The sequence below is a fragment of the Lynx canadensis genome, chromosome C1 (genome assembly GCF_007474595.2).
Source record: "Lynx canadensis isolate LIC74 chromosome C1, mLynCan4.pri.v2, whole genome shotgun sequence".
NCBI lineage: Eukaryota > Metazoa > Chordata > Mammalia > Carnivora > Felidae > Lynx > Lynx canadensis.
In genome coordinates, this window is record NC_044310.1 from 146,685,180 (window position 1) to 146,700,610 (window position 15,431).

A 15,431-nucleotide genomic window follows, 5' to 3' on the forward strand; every position below is an offset into this window, starting at 1 on the left:
TTCTGACAATATTCAGAGAAAGAAAATGGAACAAAAGCAACACAAAAACAAAATGTCCCCTAGAGAGAGAGGTTGAAAGATAAGATACTGTTTAACTTGTAACCGATGGCTCGCTTTATAGATGCCAGCGTATGGCAATGATTGTTGTTCTCTAATGGAATCTATTCTTATGGTCTCTGACTGAATCACCTATTCTATTTGGTGAATATTTACTGGGCATTTACTGTGTGCCAGAATTTAGATAGTCTTGCTTAGCATGAGGGGTCCAGCAATGAAACCAACATGCAATAGGGATTTTCAAACAGTGGAAGCAACATGCTCTTTCTTGGAAAAGGGAAACATCCTTTCTTTCCTGGGATGCTAGGGACCTTTACTCTGTAAATTGACTTAATTTTGCAGCTCGAACAAACAGAACCGAAACCACTAAGAGATAATAACCTTCATATGACTCTCACATCTTGGAGCCATTTAAGTTTATAAACCTTAATCCTAGCATTATCAGTTTGATGCTGTTCTTTTCTCCCTATACCAAATGCCTTTCTAAAAATAAAAGGACGTGTTCTATCCTGAGTGATTTGTTTTGTGGGCTCATGTTGAGGCCTTTATTTTGACTACTAAGTCAGCAATCTGAATAAGGTAACAAATTTCATGTGTTAGTCACACACCTAAATATTTTTAAAGTATTGGTTCAAATTCCTTCTGACAAATAAGCTGTAACTATTTATTAAGATTCAGGAAATCTTTCAAGTCATGGGGGAATAATAGCATTAAATACGGAGACGAATTTTTTCTCTATTTCTAATAGCATCGTTCCCAAGATAATGAAATGATAATGAAAGCCAAGATGTCTCCTTTCTCATTAGGATGGTCTTGTCTCTGGTCACGAGTGAGGATCCCTACGAATCTGTTTCAGTGGGAACTTTAATGCTGACCTGAGCTGAACAAGCAATAAATGTCTATGTGCCAAACCTCAGGAATACACTGGTCACCCTCTTCAGTATTTATACAGTTGTCTCTCATTTTCCTGACGTCTGAATTTCCATTTGTCTCCACCCACTACTCCTTAATTACATACCTGCGTTCTACCCACTTCAACCATTTGGAACATAGCCTCCTGATTCTAACTGCCACCATTTTCCCTGGGATTCTATATGGCTCCAACCATATAGATTCAAGTTTCTCTGGAGTAAAGAGCTCCTTTACCCTGAACTCACAGGATCCACAGAGTTGGACCATCACGAGTCCCACACACAGTAAGAACATCTTTGAAGCTTCAGACCAGAATAATTTAGAGCATCCAGGGGATTTTCTATTGGCAGCTTTTGCAATGAGCAGCTGTGGGGTAGCTGAAGACAACAGATCTTGGCTTCCAGAGTGGGGGGTCAAATCCTAGCCCCGTCACTTACTATATCATTGATCTGAATTCCACCTAACTTAAGCTTCAGGCACTTGATCTATAAATAGAAATAAAACTAACATCACAAGGTGGCTGTGAAGGATGAGCGAGATAATGCACACACACCCCACCTTCGTCAGAACAAATGCCTAAATTACTTAGCCTGACAAGACCCATGCTCTGCCCCCTGGCCAACTCCCTGCCTTCATTTCTTATATTCTCCCTAATCTACCAACCACCCATCACACTGGTTGTTTCTCTATCTCTCGGACATGCCAAGCCCATTTTGAGAATTCACAGACCTCTCTCTTTGCCTGAAAGGCTCTCACCAGAAGTTCACATGACCATCCCTTCTTTTTCTTTATGTCTCAGCCCAGATTTCCCCTCCTCAGGCAAGATCCCTCTAAACGCAGGTAGAATCCTCTTACTCAGTATTCTACCCCGTTCCTCATTTTACTTTCTTAATAGCAGTAACCAAAAGTTGAAATTTCAAAATTACTTATTTTGAAGGCTTTCCTTGTCCATCTCCCTCCACAGATAATAAAGCACTACAAGAGTCCTTGTCTTCGTCTCTCCTAAGCCTATATCACAAAGCTGGAAACATAGTATTTGCTCAATAAATAGCATTTGAATGACTGAGGAAATTCCATCTTTTAACTAATTACTGAAGTCTTATTAGGCTCTAAAGGATGGTATGGTAGAAAATTCAGTCAAATCTCTAGTTGGGGAGAACACTCTCCCATGAGTAAGTCTGGACTATTAGTAAGTGTGAGTGTGTGTCGCAGGGCAGGGAGGGTTGACCAGAGTTTTCTTCCTGCTAAATGGAACACTAGAAGAGAAAAACAATTGGCTTGTGGTGTGAGAGTAAAAAACTCAGCCCTCCTGACCTTTTATTTGTTCTAACCACAAGATTATATCAACCATGGAAGCTGGACTAATTCCTCTCTATCCAAAGAGAATGTGGTGCCAGTTTAGTTGAATTTCACATTAAGATAAATAAATAAATAAATTTTCTAAATGCCATCCCTCCCACACAGATGTTGGGGCTATTGATATCCTCTGACTTTAGATGTTGACAATACTTTCAAGTTTGAGGAAACCTTGAGAAACAAACGGGACTGATAATACACGTCTGTACCCGATCCCAAAGCTTTGGTGCACTGCCTCCCTTCTTGTGATCCTGAACAAAAAGCCTATTCATTCACTCAACAGGCATTGTGAGAGACCATAACATTTCTGAAGCCCCATGGGAAGCAGATGGATAGTTACGTTAACACGTTTCCTGAAGATCTGATCAGGTCAACGACTTGTTTGTGGGTAAAGCCTTCCGTGCTCACACCATTGATATTTGCAAGGACATCACCTGGGAGATGCCAAGGAAAGTGAGTGTTAAAACACTTGCTTGAAGAATCCCTCCTGACATGCAAATAAAACAAAACAAGCAAGCCCCAAACCTTAGCAACATAAAAGAGGGAAGAAAATTCAAAGCAGCAATCACATCCTGACCTTCGGTGGCATAAAGATTTCTTTTCTTGCTATTTAAATCATTCCCAACATGAGCAAAGTTATAAATTACCAGTTTGCAGGCCAGCGTAGTGGGCTGGGCTATCCTCCTGTATTTTGCAAATCAGAGTGCACATCTCAGAAGAGCACATGTTCTGGTTCTGGAGCCTGTAAGTCTAAAAATTCAAGTGATACGTAATTATTATTCAAAAAATTCAAAATCTACATGTCAAAAAATAAAAGGGTGTTGATTACGCAGCAGAACAGGTAAAAGTACAAAGAACAATTGGAAAGGCTTTCTTGAATATAAACTGAATCAAAGGTACCAGTCCTGAGATTCTATGATGAAATCTGTAGCCAATCCTTTTCATTAAAAAAAAAAAAAAAAAAAAAAAATCCAGGGTGAGACTAAAAGTGGGATAAGACTGACTCAAGATTTTTCCATTTTCAAGCCTGAGAGACCACCTGATGCTCTCATTATTACATATCTATTAAGAAAAATTAGGTTTCTTATTTCCCAATGGGAAAAAACAATAGTAGCCAAAAAGCAAAGAGAAAAATCTCTGTGTGGTTCTCCCAAGCTAAAGCACTCATTACAAGAGCATATGGAACAGTACACATCCAGGAAGGGAGATGTGCCAACAATAATTATTTTAAATCAGAGCTCTGCAAATAATGACAATCTGCCCTGTATTTTTTCAAAAGTGCTATAATTGACGTGATTACCTTCTTGTCTAAGTGCTCTCTGGTATGCCTGCCTGAATACTCACCGGTTCATTAGTCACTCAACTAAATTAGAAAAAGTTATGCTTCGTCTCTTGCCTCAGTTTGTCAAAAGCCGCTTGGTTTTGTTTTTATTTTTGTTTCAAATTGTACCAAGAACACTCCATAAATATTGCTCGATATAGTGGCCCAGTGACCTATAACAAACATATTTTTCTTTTGCACACGTTTAAGTTACGAAGCCTGGTTCCATTTAGAATCAAAATCAGTATCTGAGTTGAGTAATCTGATTCCTAAAGTTATTCCTATTACAGTACTGCTTCTCCGTGGAGAAATTAATGCCTGATGTTCACTCCTTCTTATTTTACAGACACAGAGACTCCAGAACCAGAAGTCAATCATGTGCATGCAACTCCTAGAAACTTGACTTAGTTAACATCTAAGGAATCTCTATTCACTCTGCAAGGCATTTAGAATCCCTATATCATAAAGGTACGAGGGACCTTTAAAGGTCATTTATTACACTTCCCTCTATGTCAGATCCCTTTAACAGCTTTTCTGCCAGGAAGTCTTGCTACAGCCTGGACCCTTTCAGGAATGAAAAGGTGATCTAGTCCATGCGGTACATGAACCAAAGCTCTAACAGTCACTCCTCTGGGAAACCACCGTTATAACAGCTCTTATTAGCAGTGAGAATCTGCCCTCCAGGTCCAGTGATCAAAGTGAGTACAATGAGGGGAAATATGTTGATTTACACAGCCAGCATATATGTGCACAACCAGTGTAAAATTTGTGGATTGGGGACAGAGAAGAAAAGGCAGAAGCCCCATAGTTCTGGATTGAAATAGTCAAATAATCCCCCCCACCCTCCACACACACACACACACACACACACACACACCTAGTCTTCTAGTTCCCATTTTTAGAAGCCAATGACAGAACAATCCCCTGCATTTCTCAGAGATATAAAAGTCACATTGCCCTCTCTCAGGCCCAGTGACCTTTATTCTAACACCTGCCATTGTTTGATCTACTGGTACCGGGCACGTTACTAAGGACTTTATATGACGTATTGTTTCGTTTGAAACTCCTAAGAATCCCACCAGGCAGCACCAGGAGAACATGAACTTGGTGTGTATGAATCTAACATTTGTGTTGCTATCAAACTGTGTGACTCTCACTAACAGTATAAAACTAGCACCCAGGGAAATCCAAAGGGGATGTGTAGTTTCTTTGCCAATGTGCCCTTCACTTGGTAGACCAGAACCCAAATACATGTTAACCATGGGTGCACGATGGGGATACACGAGGCTCTATCTGGTCTTCAAAAAATTCCCAGAGTATTTCCCCTATTTGATGACTACTGCATATCTTAGGACTGTTAAAGAATAGATTATGGTGTGGGGACGCTTGGTTGGCTCAGTCGGTTAAGCGTCTGACTTCCACTCAGGTCATGATCTCGCTGTTCGTGGGAGCTGTGGTGACGGCTCAGAGCCTGGAGCCTGCTTCAGATTCTTTGTCTCCCTCTCTCTCTGTGCCTCCACTACTCTCTCTCTGTCTCTCTCAAAAATAAATAAACATTAAAAAAAAAAGAATAGATGATGGTGTGGAGCTGGCAATGGAAAGCATATACCAAGAGGAAATTGGCAGAGGACTGGGTTCCTGCTTTACTGGAACACACTGCAGTTCAGAAATAAAATCATCAACTCGTGTTTATCTACAAAGGTTCTAGCTGCTGTAACCTGCTGTCCACTAATGACAGTTTTGACTTGTGCTCCATGTGGAGTCAGCATTCATGGTATGGGGGAGAAACATGGGGAAACAATGACATAGATCATAGAAGAGTTAGAAGAAAATCCTCATTTGTTACATTAAATAGGATAAGGGGGTAGTCATCGATCTTGTTTCCAGTAGCAACCGCTACATACCCTCTGGATAATTCTCATTTAAAAGCAAGCACAAAAGGCAGTGTCTCCACAGCAGAGAGAGAGAGAGCGTTTCGTATGAATGGGGAGTAAGAGAGAGTACTATGCTTCTAAAACCTCATAGAAGAATCATAGATGTCACCGAATTTAAAAGTAGAATAGTTCAGAAAGTAGAAAGTATCTTTCTTCTTCCTATAGCCTTCTCCCTATTCCTTATAGCTAGGGTTCCATTTGGTTTCTTTATTCAGAAGGCATGTTTTACTTATTAGCAGTTTCCTGTTCCTAATCTTCAAATACACAGCATCTTTCCAATTTGGGGGTTGATATTCAGTCACCAAAGTTTTTTGAAAGCAGCACCAAAGTTAATCTCAAAGCTGATGTGCACTATAAGAATACGATTATGCAAAAGACTACGATTATCTAAAAGAAATGCCAAAGTGTGATGGAGGAAAAAAAAAACAATAATACATAAGCTATTACTGTTGCACTTAATTGGACTGGACTTCATCTGACCTAACTCACCATCTTTACAAATATGGCCATGAAAAAGCAGAGAGCAAATAAGAAATGAAATTTTTAAGCTATTAGAAATTGAAACCTATATGAGGCACCTGGGTGGCTCAATCAGTCAGGTGTCCAACTTCAGCTCAGGTCATGATCTCATGGTTCGTGAGTTAGAGCCCTGCATCGGGCTCTGTGCTGACAGCTCAGAGCCTGGAGCCTGCTTTGGATTCTGTGTCCCCTTCTCTCTAGCCCTCCCCTGCTCACGCTCTGTCTCAAACTCTCTCTTTCTGCCTCTCTCTCTCAAAAAATAAATAAACATTTTTTTGAAATGTCAAAAAAAAAAAAAGAAATAGAAACTTACAAAGACTGTTAGAAACTTCGTAGAGCATGAGACAATATGCAGGTAGACCCAAATGTTCTAAAATGTTTCAAATAGTAATTATAAGGTGTTGTCATTAAGAAAAAAGTCCAATTTTCTTCTCCATATCCAAGATGAAATCCTTAGTATCTCAAAATGTAACAGAGGTTCCACACGAATACATGCAGTCCCATATACACAAATATACACACTTTCAAGTATTTCTTGAATGCCAGAGAATAGATTTAAAATCTGATATACAGTACAAAAATGATTATGCAAAACACATCTTAAATGCAACTATATAAAATGCACATCTGTAATAGAGTATTTCACTTTCTTATTTAGAAGATCTGGCTGAAACCAAGTATTTCTGATCAGGCTCAGACTTACAGGAAAACTAAAGCAACTCAGAACAAGGAGCTTAGCAGGTCTCAGGGGTTTTATTTTGGCTTCAATGTTTTCTTTCCTTGATGGCACCCAGCACGCTGAAAAACTCCCCCAAACCACTGCACACTGGATAAAAGTCACAGATACAAGTCACGGAGCCCATGATTCTCTGATCCTGTCTTCACTCTTTCTTTGCAAATATCATACTATCAGTGCCACTTTCTTCATTAAAATCTGGAAAATTGAAAACTGCCCACCTGAATTTCAAATCCAAAAGTTCCATTATCTTGCTTTTCCACGGTAACAAGCTTTCTGTAACAAAAAAAAAAAATTGAAAAATATGCATGAAGACCAAAGTATCACATTTGTCACATACGTATCATTAAATAACTGCCACAATTACGAACAGCTGACGTTCTTGTAAACCACAGTATGTGAGACTCTGTGTGTGTGTGTGTGTGTGTGTGTGTGTGTGTTGTCGTCCACAGTCTGAAGAGCTGTGCTCCTGAATGCCTTGGTGAGAGACACAAAAATACAAGAATCTCTTTACCTTTGAGACCAGGAGAAGTCACCTAAAGAACTTGATCTCGTCAAAGCAAGCTGAAAAATATAATAAGCACACAGTTATCCAAAGGTCCTTAAGACACAACTATGAAGTGTTGTAAATCACCAAGCACTTTGTTCTTTGTCACCTTCTTTGGCCCAGCTCTGGGAAATTGTTATGTAAAGGTAGTAATTTCCATTTTCTAGTGGTAGCAAAGGAGAGTGGGGAAGGGGAACGTTGGAGCATTAAAAGGCTAAATGAGGCTCAAATAATAATACACCCTGGCAAAAAGAGTCCACGTAATGTGGCAAAACTCCAAAGCTTCCAAAAGGAATGTCATCTCTAATCTCTATTTAAAATAGCCTCCGAAAGATTAACCATAGCAATTTCTAATCACACAGAAATCCAAAGAAAACAACACCCACAGAATGGCATATAAAACTCAAATGCTTGATAGTTTTTTGAGATACTGATGAAATGACTGTATTTATTATAATAGTTCAATATGTTACTGTTTTTAACAGGATAAAATAATCTCTAAAGAACCAACTCATATGCAGAAGCACAATTCAGGTGAAACCAGGGACTCAAAACCTCAATTCTGCTTATGATTGATTTTTGCAGAAGGTCTGCAAGAGTGCGGTAAGATCTGCAGCCAAGAGAGCAAAGGAACCAAATAGTATAAACAACAGGAATACTACCACCTTTCCTCCTCGGCATATTTTGGAAAAAGATCCTATAAACATAAACTTCCGAGATACCTTCTACCCTTGTAAATAGGAAACGTAAGCAAAAGGCAGCATCTTGTTTTTTCAGGTGATGGCTGTTTTTTCTGTGTTTTTGTGTTATTGTTTAGGAATTAACAAATGGTAATCAGCCCTTTCTCAAATGTTGGTCCAGTGGCCCAAAATGTGAACTGCAATCCTAGCTAACCCACGGGTGTTTCATGGTCAACCTGACACGCCTGTCATCTATCAGTGAATACATAAAAATGTCAGGGGCCGCTTGGGTGGCTCAGCCAGTTAAGTTTCTGACTCTTGGTGTTGGCTCAGGTCCTGATCTCGAGGGTTGTGAGTTCAAGCCCCACATCGGTCTGTGAGCTGACGCTATGGAGCCTGCTTGGCATTCTCTTTCTCTCCCTCTCTCTCTGCCCCTATCCCGCTCATGCTCTCTCTGTTTCTCTCTCTCTCTCAAAATAAATAAATAAACTAAGAAAAAAAAAGTCAGGAGATCAACACATAGTCCAAACAAATAGAGGTTGAAAATCAGAAGGCGAAAAACACATAAAATTAATGCACAAACAAAACCCTCATTAAGGCATTTGTTAGGACAGAAGCCTACGTCACTGTAATGAATCTGAATTATCAAGTACGAAATGCCAGCCTTTTCACAAACTTTCTGAAATGGCTCTGCGTTCAGAATTTGGCTACTGATTGGTCAGTTAAGCTAATGTAAGGAAGAGATGATCTCTCCTCGCTTTGATGCAAATTGATTACGTTTTGGAATTCCTTGTCTTTTCAGTTCCACCCCTCAAATCATTTGCATCATCCTGAAGTCTGCAATCAGAAGGCTCAGACCCAAAAAGATTCTCTAGATTTGCCAGAAATTATTTATTTTCAATTTGTAAGGACTAACGATAGATGGCCCGCAACAATGTGCATAGTTTATTTCATCCTGATTTGTCCTACTAACCACAAACATGGGCGAGGGACAACTCAGCTATGCAGTAGGGCTGCCTTCTTATAAAAGAGGGCAATGAACTTGATATTCCCAAGTATTTTCATCTCGCCAGCACACTGCACTCACATTGTCTCAATCGACTTTCATTATTTGCATCTCCCTGGCTTTTATCCTTGTTTCCGATTGCAAGCTTCTTAGGTAGGTCATATCTACCTGTTACCTGTTATCATAACCAGGGCTTATATTTAAAAATACTAGTCTTGCTATCAATATTCATCATATTAGTCACACATTCTTGTATGTGGAGACTGTATGTGTATTTATATAAAGGGTATGCTGGATCAAATACCTCACCTCTGTACAGAATTATCTTTATCCTTAGAGCCACGTGGGGACTGTACTTGTTTTGCTTTCTACCCCAGTGCCTAGTGCAGTGCCTGGAATATAGGGGAAACTTCAAAATAGCTAAATAGACAAATAGAAGTAAACTATTAGACACCAACGTAAGTAAGTAGTGGTGAAAGATCAAGTTCAGGAGAAATGCATTAAAATATTCTTCAACTTTGCCCTTCATCAAATTTTAAATATTTGCAGGCAAAACTCAAGGGTAATCATTAAAAATAGAAAATTAAATTTAAGAAAATCCCAAACACGTGGCAACATCAAAAATGAAAAACAAAACAAAACAAAAAGAACAAAACCATCTCAGTCCAAAAACAGCAAGAACCATAAAGGATTAATAGGAAACAAAGGAAGTTCTAATGCCTTAATACATAACTGCCAAATGAATAAATGGTGGCCAAAATGAATGAGTTATTTCCAGCCTTTCCTCAGCAATTTTAAATGCCCTTTTGCCAGGCAAATAATCACAGCACTGAAAGGAACCTTAAGATTTCATCTGGTCCACCTGTAACCTGCTTTCTAAAGTAAAAAAAAAAATCATTCCAGATAAATTCAAATATAAATTTTTTTTTCAATGTTTATTTATTTTTGGGACAGAGAGAGACAGAGCATGAACGGGGGAGGGGCAGAGAGAGAGGGAGACACAGAATCAGAAACAGGCTCCAGGCTCTGAGCCGTCAGCCCAGAGCCCGACACGGGGCTCAAACTCACGGACCGCGAGATCGTGACCTGGCTGAAGTCGGACGCTTAACCGACTGCGCCACCCAGGCGTCCCCAGATAAATTCAAATATAAAATAGTTTAACTCCACAAGACAAACCCAAATCCTCTACACAGAAAGCAATTTTCCTACTTTTCTCTGGCTCACCTCTCTATCTAGCTAATCAACTAGTTGAAAATATTTGCCTAGCACACCGTGAGGCGCACGGCAGAGACCCAATTCCTGTGGATCAACTGATTTGGGTTACCAGCGACACACACACAAAATCAGGCTATGTCAAATTGTAAATTAGTTTCTACTCTAGATCAGCGATGAACCTCTCTTAGGCACCTGATGTTTAAAGAAAAAACAATTTAAACAAATTAGGTACCATCAAATTCTCTGACACGTGCTGCATCTTGACACACAGCCTCCTTGCATATGATCTGGGCTGTCAGACTCAGGCCATGTGGAAAGGAATGTTCCCAGGGTTCAGCCCATGCTCAAGCACCCGGGTATCTGCCGAAGTGGGAAGAAGCATGCCTAAGGCCTTATCCAAAGCATCACCCTTTGAAAAATATTTTGCCTACAGCCCTTTTCCTAGAGTGAGCGGTCCTGTTCTAGGCTCTAACCTGTTCTAGGCTCTAACCTGTTCTAGGCTCTAACCCGGGGCGTCAGTGCTCCCGAATGCGCTCCCAGCCAGAGCGTTTTCTCGGGGTTGCAGCGGAGACACCAAAACGTATGGATAAGGAACGGGTGTGTGATGAACAGCATATGCCGGCAACAGCTGTCTTTTATTACACATTATCTAATATGAGAACTCTAGGTTTGGCAATTTGGCAGGCCTGCAAGCCACACATTCAATGACGACCGCTGATTAGACAAAGCTCCTTAACCCCTTGTTAGCCACTAATATAAAGATGCCTGGGGTTGAGTTTATGATTCCTCTTCTTTTGTTTTTAGTCAGAGGGCTTCAAAGATCAGGCATTAATATTCAAAACGGAATTTTTGCCGCTATGCGGTGATTTACAATGTCCCTCTTTAGGGGGAAGCCAACACTAAATATTTCAGCTGTCAGTTTGCAAAAGATCAGGGTAATCTGTAGCTCAGCCAGAGAGCCAGCAGACTCACAGGAGCTCAAAGTTCAATACTGCAGCCACTTCTGCTGCTAAGTAACAGATTGTTACTTCCTGGTCCCCACTGAGTGAATGCATTTCCGGAAAGTATTGGGGGTGGAGAGAGGATATATATTAACATGTTTCTTTTGTTTCTATTGTTTGTTTCAAAAGCCCAAATCCTGTGCCTTGTTCTCTTTTCCAGTCTCTGCTGCAATCTCCCTAATTCTTCCAGGAATCCAGGTGTTTTGTTTTTTTTTGTTTTTTTTTTTTTCTGTTTCCCTTTTAACCCAGGAACCTTGGGTTAGCAAGGCTCTACAGACTATTCTAAGATACAGCAAAATAACGGAACCGTGTGCAATTTCCTAACTCGTAAGTGCCCTTAAGGAACCCAAATAAACGTCACAGCTTCCCAAGAAAGTCTCACTGTGGACTCATGAGCTTCTTTTCCAAGAAAAACTGTGGGCTATTCACTCAGGGCATGCCACAGTATGAATTAGACAATACTTTCCCAATTATTTCGTAGTGAAATTAACACAGTGTTCTACCTAGAAGTATTCATTTAATGATCAAGATACCTTGTTGCAGTTAGAAACTTGGGAGTTTGGGGTCACAGATGGGTGAACAGACAGAAATCATGTGAAAGCTTCTGCAGGGCAGAACCCATCCCAGAAATAGACACGTTACAGAGTTTAGCACAAAATTCCAGATCAGAACTTTTAAGTGAATTCACCCTTTCTGAAGTTGCCTATTGAGTAATAATTCAATAACCTGGAGAACGTCAGGCAAAGACAACCTGTGGTACCAGTGAGGCACATTCCAGTTTCTAACCCATTTGTCAGGTCCCTGGTTCTTAAACTACCTTCCAACTGCAACCTACTACCCTTGAGGGAGCGGAGCGGCCCAGAGGTACAATCACTACTCCTTTGTTATCACCACATTTATAAAGCCTATCTTTATTTCCTCCCATCTCCTTCCCACACTGTTTCCCATTGCAGGGATTTTTACCCCCCAAAAATATGTTCAGAAGTAGAAGCTGTACTGAGATGTCTGTCGCCTCCTACAAATACAGGTATTGAGATAAGAGGTACACACAGAAATCTATTTTTAAGCAATTCCAAGTGTAAACACCCAAATGCTTCCGAAGATTAATCTGAAACTACATGCTCACCAGATACAGCTTTGCAGAAACCAAAGCCAACAATAACGAGAAGTATGAACTGTTGACGTCAGCCCTGAAAGTGTTGAAAATAACAGTGGGCAGAAAAACACCTGCTCATGTGGTTGCCTCACAGGGATCTTGTTGCCTGCGATTCAGGGAGTGCCAAATGGGTGATTATTCTCTACAAACCACTTAAAGGAAATGAACATCCATTTGGAAAAGCCTGAAATGTTGACATAAACTTGCATCAAGTCTCATTGATGCTAACTGTACAGAATCATAAGTATCATGCAGAAGAGAGTTTTTGTTTTGCCTTCTTTTTTTTCCTTAAAGTCATTCTCACAACAGGAAGAAAACACTGTTTGAATAGGAGTTTGCTATGGGAGAGAATAGGAGAAAAGGGAGAAGACGGGGCCTAAAAAGATAAGAACATCAGAGAGATTCGTCGGTGTGAGAATGTGGGCATTTGTGTGTATATAGGTTATATACCTATGCACAATGCATGTGTTTTGTGTGCCCAAATCCCTCTCCTTATCTCCTTCCAGTAACCTCGTACTGACTGCCTTCTTTTTAGTGGAAGCTATCTTCCCTTGAGTTTAAGACCAGACGTGACTCCTCCGTTTTCACTGCCTTTCACAGCCAAGTCTCCGGGTCTCCTCTCCATTCTGTCCATTTCCTTTTTCTCCAACTACTATAAAAGTTGGTCCCTCATTGCTAGTCTCTACCCATGTACTCACCATGTTTCTAGAGTGAGGCTCCTAAAACCCTCTACTGCTCAAACTGCCCAGTGGCTACCTGTGTTGGTGAAATCACTGCTTCCTCAGGGGAAGTGTTTAGTAAAGCAGCCCTCCGGCTTCTCGGCCTTTACGCTAAGATCAAGCGTAAAGGAGCCCAGCACCAAGGTCTCCACTCCCCTTCAACAGACACTTATTGGGTCTCCCAGACATAATACTATGCTGTTACCTCAATGTGCCCTAAAGGCCCCGAGATCTGTGCCTTGGCATTAATTATTCCCTTGCTCTGGAATACCGTTCAGAACTGGAACATCCTATCCTTCAAGGTTAAATTAAAAGACGTGTCCTTGAATTAGAGCATTTATGTTGTGTAATGCCTATTTTGTTCTGCCTACTGAATTGTTAACCCTAAAAGGCCAGGAAACGCGTTCTTTTCATCTCTGTACCTTCTACACACTGCTCCATATCTGAAACCTGAATAAAGACCTTGGTGCTTCCTATAGCTGCTTTATTTTCAGACAGGCAGTAAATTGATAGAAATGTTCATCATTTGATTAAACTTAATGTCATAAAAGCACTTTCACATTAAACGAAGATCAAAAATCCCAACCATGGCAAATTATGCCCTTATCTTCATTGTGAAAAATAACGAGGAATCAGCTGTATACATTGCTGAGAAAAGATCATGACTCGCCCACTATGCTCTAACTCTCTAATCCTGAAATTAGAAGGCTTAAGAGGAGCACATGATGTACATGGAGGATTGAAGGGCAAAAATTCATGCTTTAAAGCAATTCCAGTTATAAATTCAGATATGCACTTGGAGCATGATAGCAAGTTATATAACTAAAACCTGAAGAGGTGCTATGGTTAAAAAATTATTTTAAAAATTGGAAATTGTAGAATCAAAGAAACGAAAAATAAACTCAGCTGGACATGGATTTTCCTAAGTGAGTTTTCATCTCTAGGGAAATCCCTTACAATAAAAATAAAAATGATAACATGATGGTTGAGCACCAACTTCACGTCAGGCGCTGTGTTAGGCACGGCGCATTTTCTTCACTTACGCCAAAGAAGAGCTCCTTAGGGTGGTTCTATTATTATCTCCATTACAGAGAAAAGAAAACGAAGTCTTAGGCAAGTGGCTTGCCCAAGGTCCCACCAGCTAGTAAATAGCTGAGCTGGTACTCAATCTGCCAATTTATCCAGTAAAAGCCTTCATTCCCAATGGCATTAGGTATGTACCTGTGCCCCCGCACTGAAAACAATTTAGTCAACAAACGCTGTCCTGGAGAAAAGGTACTCTCATTCCATTGAAAATGACTATCACGGAGTGAGGCTGGGAGGCATAGAATCAATGGGACACATACAGGGGGAAAAGATCAATGATTCTCAAACGGGCCACATCTGCATGCACTCTCTAAGTTTGATGCACTTAACGATTTTCATTTTACCTGAACACCTCTTCAAATGAGAAAAACAATCTTCTTTTAAGTTTGGCCTTGAAAACAATATTTTATTATGGTCTTAAATCTTTTGGACTAGTCCATGAGCAACCTGGGCTTCCTGGCTGCGTCCTCCCCCATACTCTTAGTGACTAATTCCAAGCCTCTAAAGTACAAGTTCGGTGCAAAGTCAGATAAACATATCACTCTGCTCCCAAGAGAACAGGAAAACTCTCAAAGGACAAAATAGTAATCATACCTGCTTTCTTCCCCGAGGCAAAGTGGCCACTGTGTCTGCCAGCATTTGAATCCTTCTATTATCATCCATTCGGAAGCTGCCTGTGAGTGTGGAGTCAGAGTTATAAGATGGACCAGCACAGTAGTCCACCAGATTGCCATTGCTGTTCTGTTGCAGGAGCCTTTGTAAAGACATTGTGAATAAAGATTACTTCAGCTAGCACATGGTTGAGTGGCCTTGCAGGATGGGGGAAGCTAAAACTCTAACCCTCTGACAAGTAATCAAAAGTAGCAAAGCAGAAAGAGCCCATGTGACTTCTGTGGTTTTAGGTACTTGTTACACAAACCCTATCTTGCAGTTCACTCCCATTTCTCAATGCTTTTTTTTTTTCTTTAAGCCCCTGGGAGAAACAATACTTTTACCTTTAAAAAAAATCAACTTATTATTTTCTCTTTCAAAAAACCAGAACTCTTATGCTTTTATGAGCTGTGGCAAATCGTGTTCAAAAAACCATCTGCCTTATTTTAAAAGGAAGAAAGAAATATTTCCCCAAGTTCTGCCATTTGTTACCCACCCATTCTCCTACTTAATATGGGCAGTTCAATGTCAAAGT

At 40.3% G+C, this 15,431-nt stretch overlaps 1 protein-coding gene across 1 annotated transcript in view; it reads right to left on the reverse strand.

Annotated features, from left to right (window-relative positions):
- Positions 1 to 15,072, reverse strand: part of LOC115522385 (cytohesin 1 interacting protein) — a 33,311-nt gene extending 18,239 nt beyond the window's left edge. Inside the window, exons 1-5 of the mRNA XM_030328198.1 lie at positions 14,840 to 15,072; positions 7,350 to 7,399; positions 7,057 to 7,111; positions 2,973 to 3,075; positions 2,666 to 2,759 (exon numbers count right to left, since the gene is read on the reverse strand). Coding sequence (XP_030184058.1) covers positions 2,666 to 2,759; positions 2,973 to 3,075; positions 7,057 to 7,111; positions 7,350 to 7,399; positions 14,840 to 15,013 — 476 coding nt within the window. The 5' untranslated portion in view covers positions 15,014 to 15,072. The remainder of the gene's footprint in view (positions 1 to 2,665; positions 2,760 to 2,972; positions 3,076 to 7,056; positions 7,112 to 7,349; positions 7,400 to 14,839) is intronic.
- Positions 15,073 to 15,431: the final 359 nt, after the last annotated feature.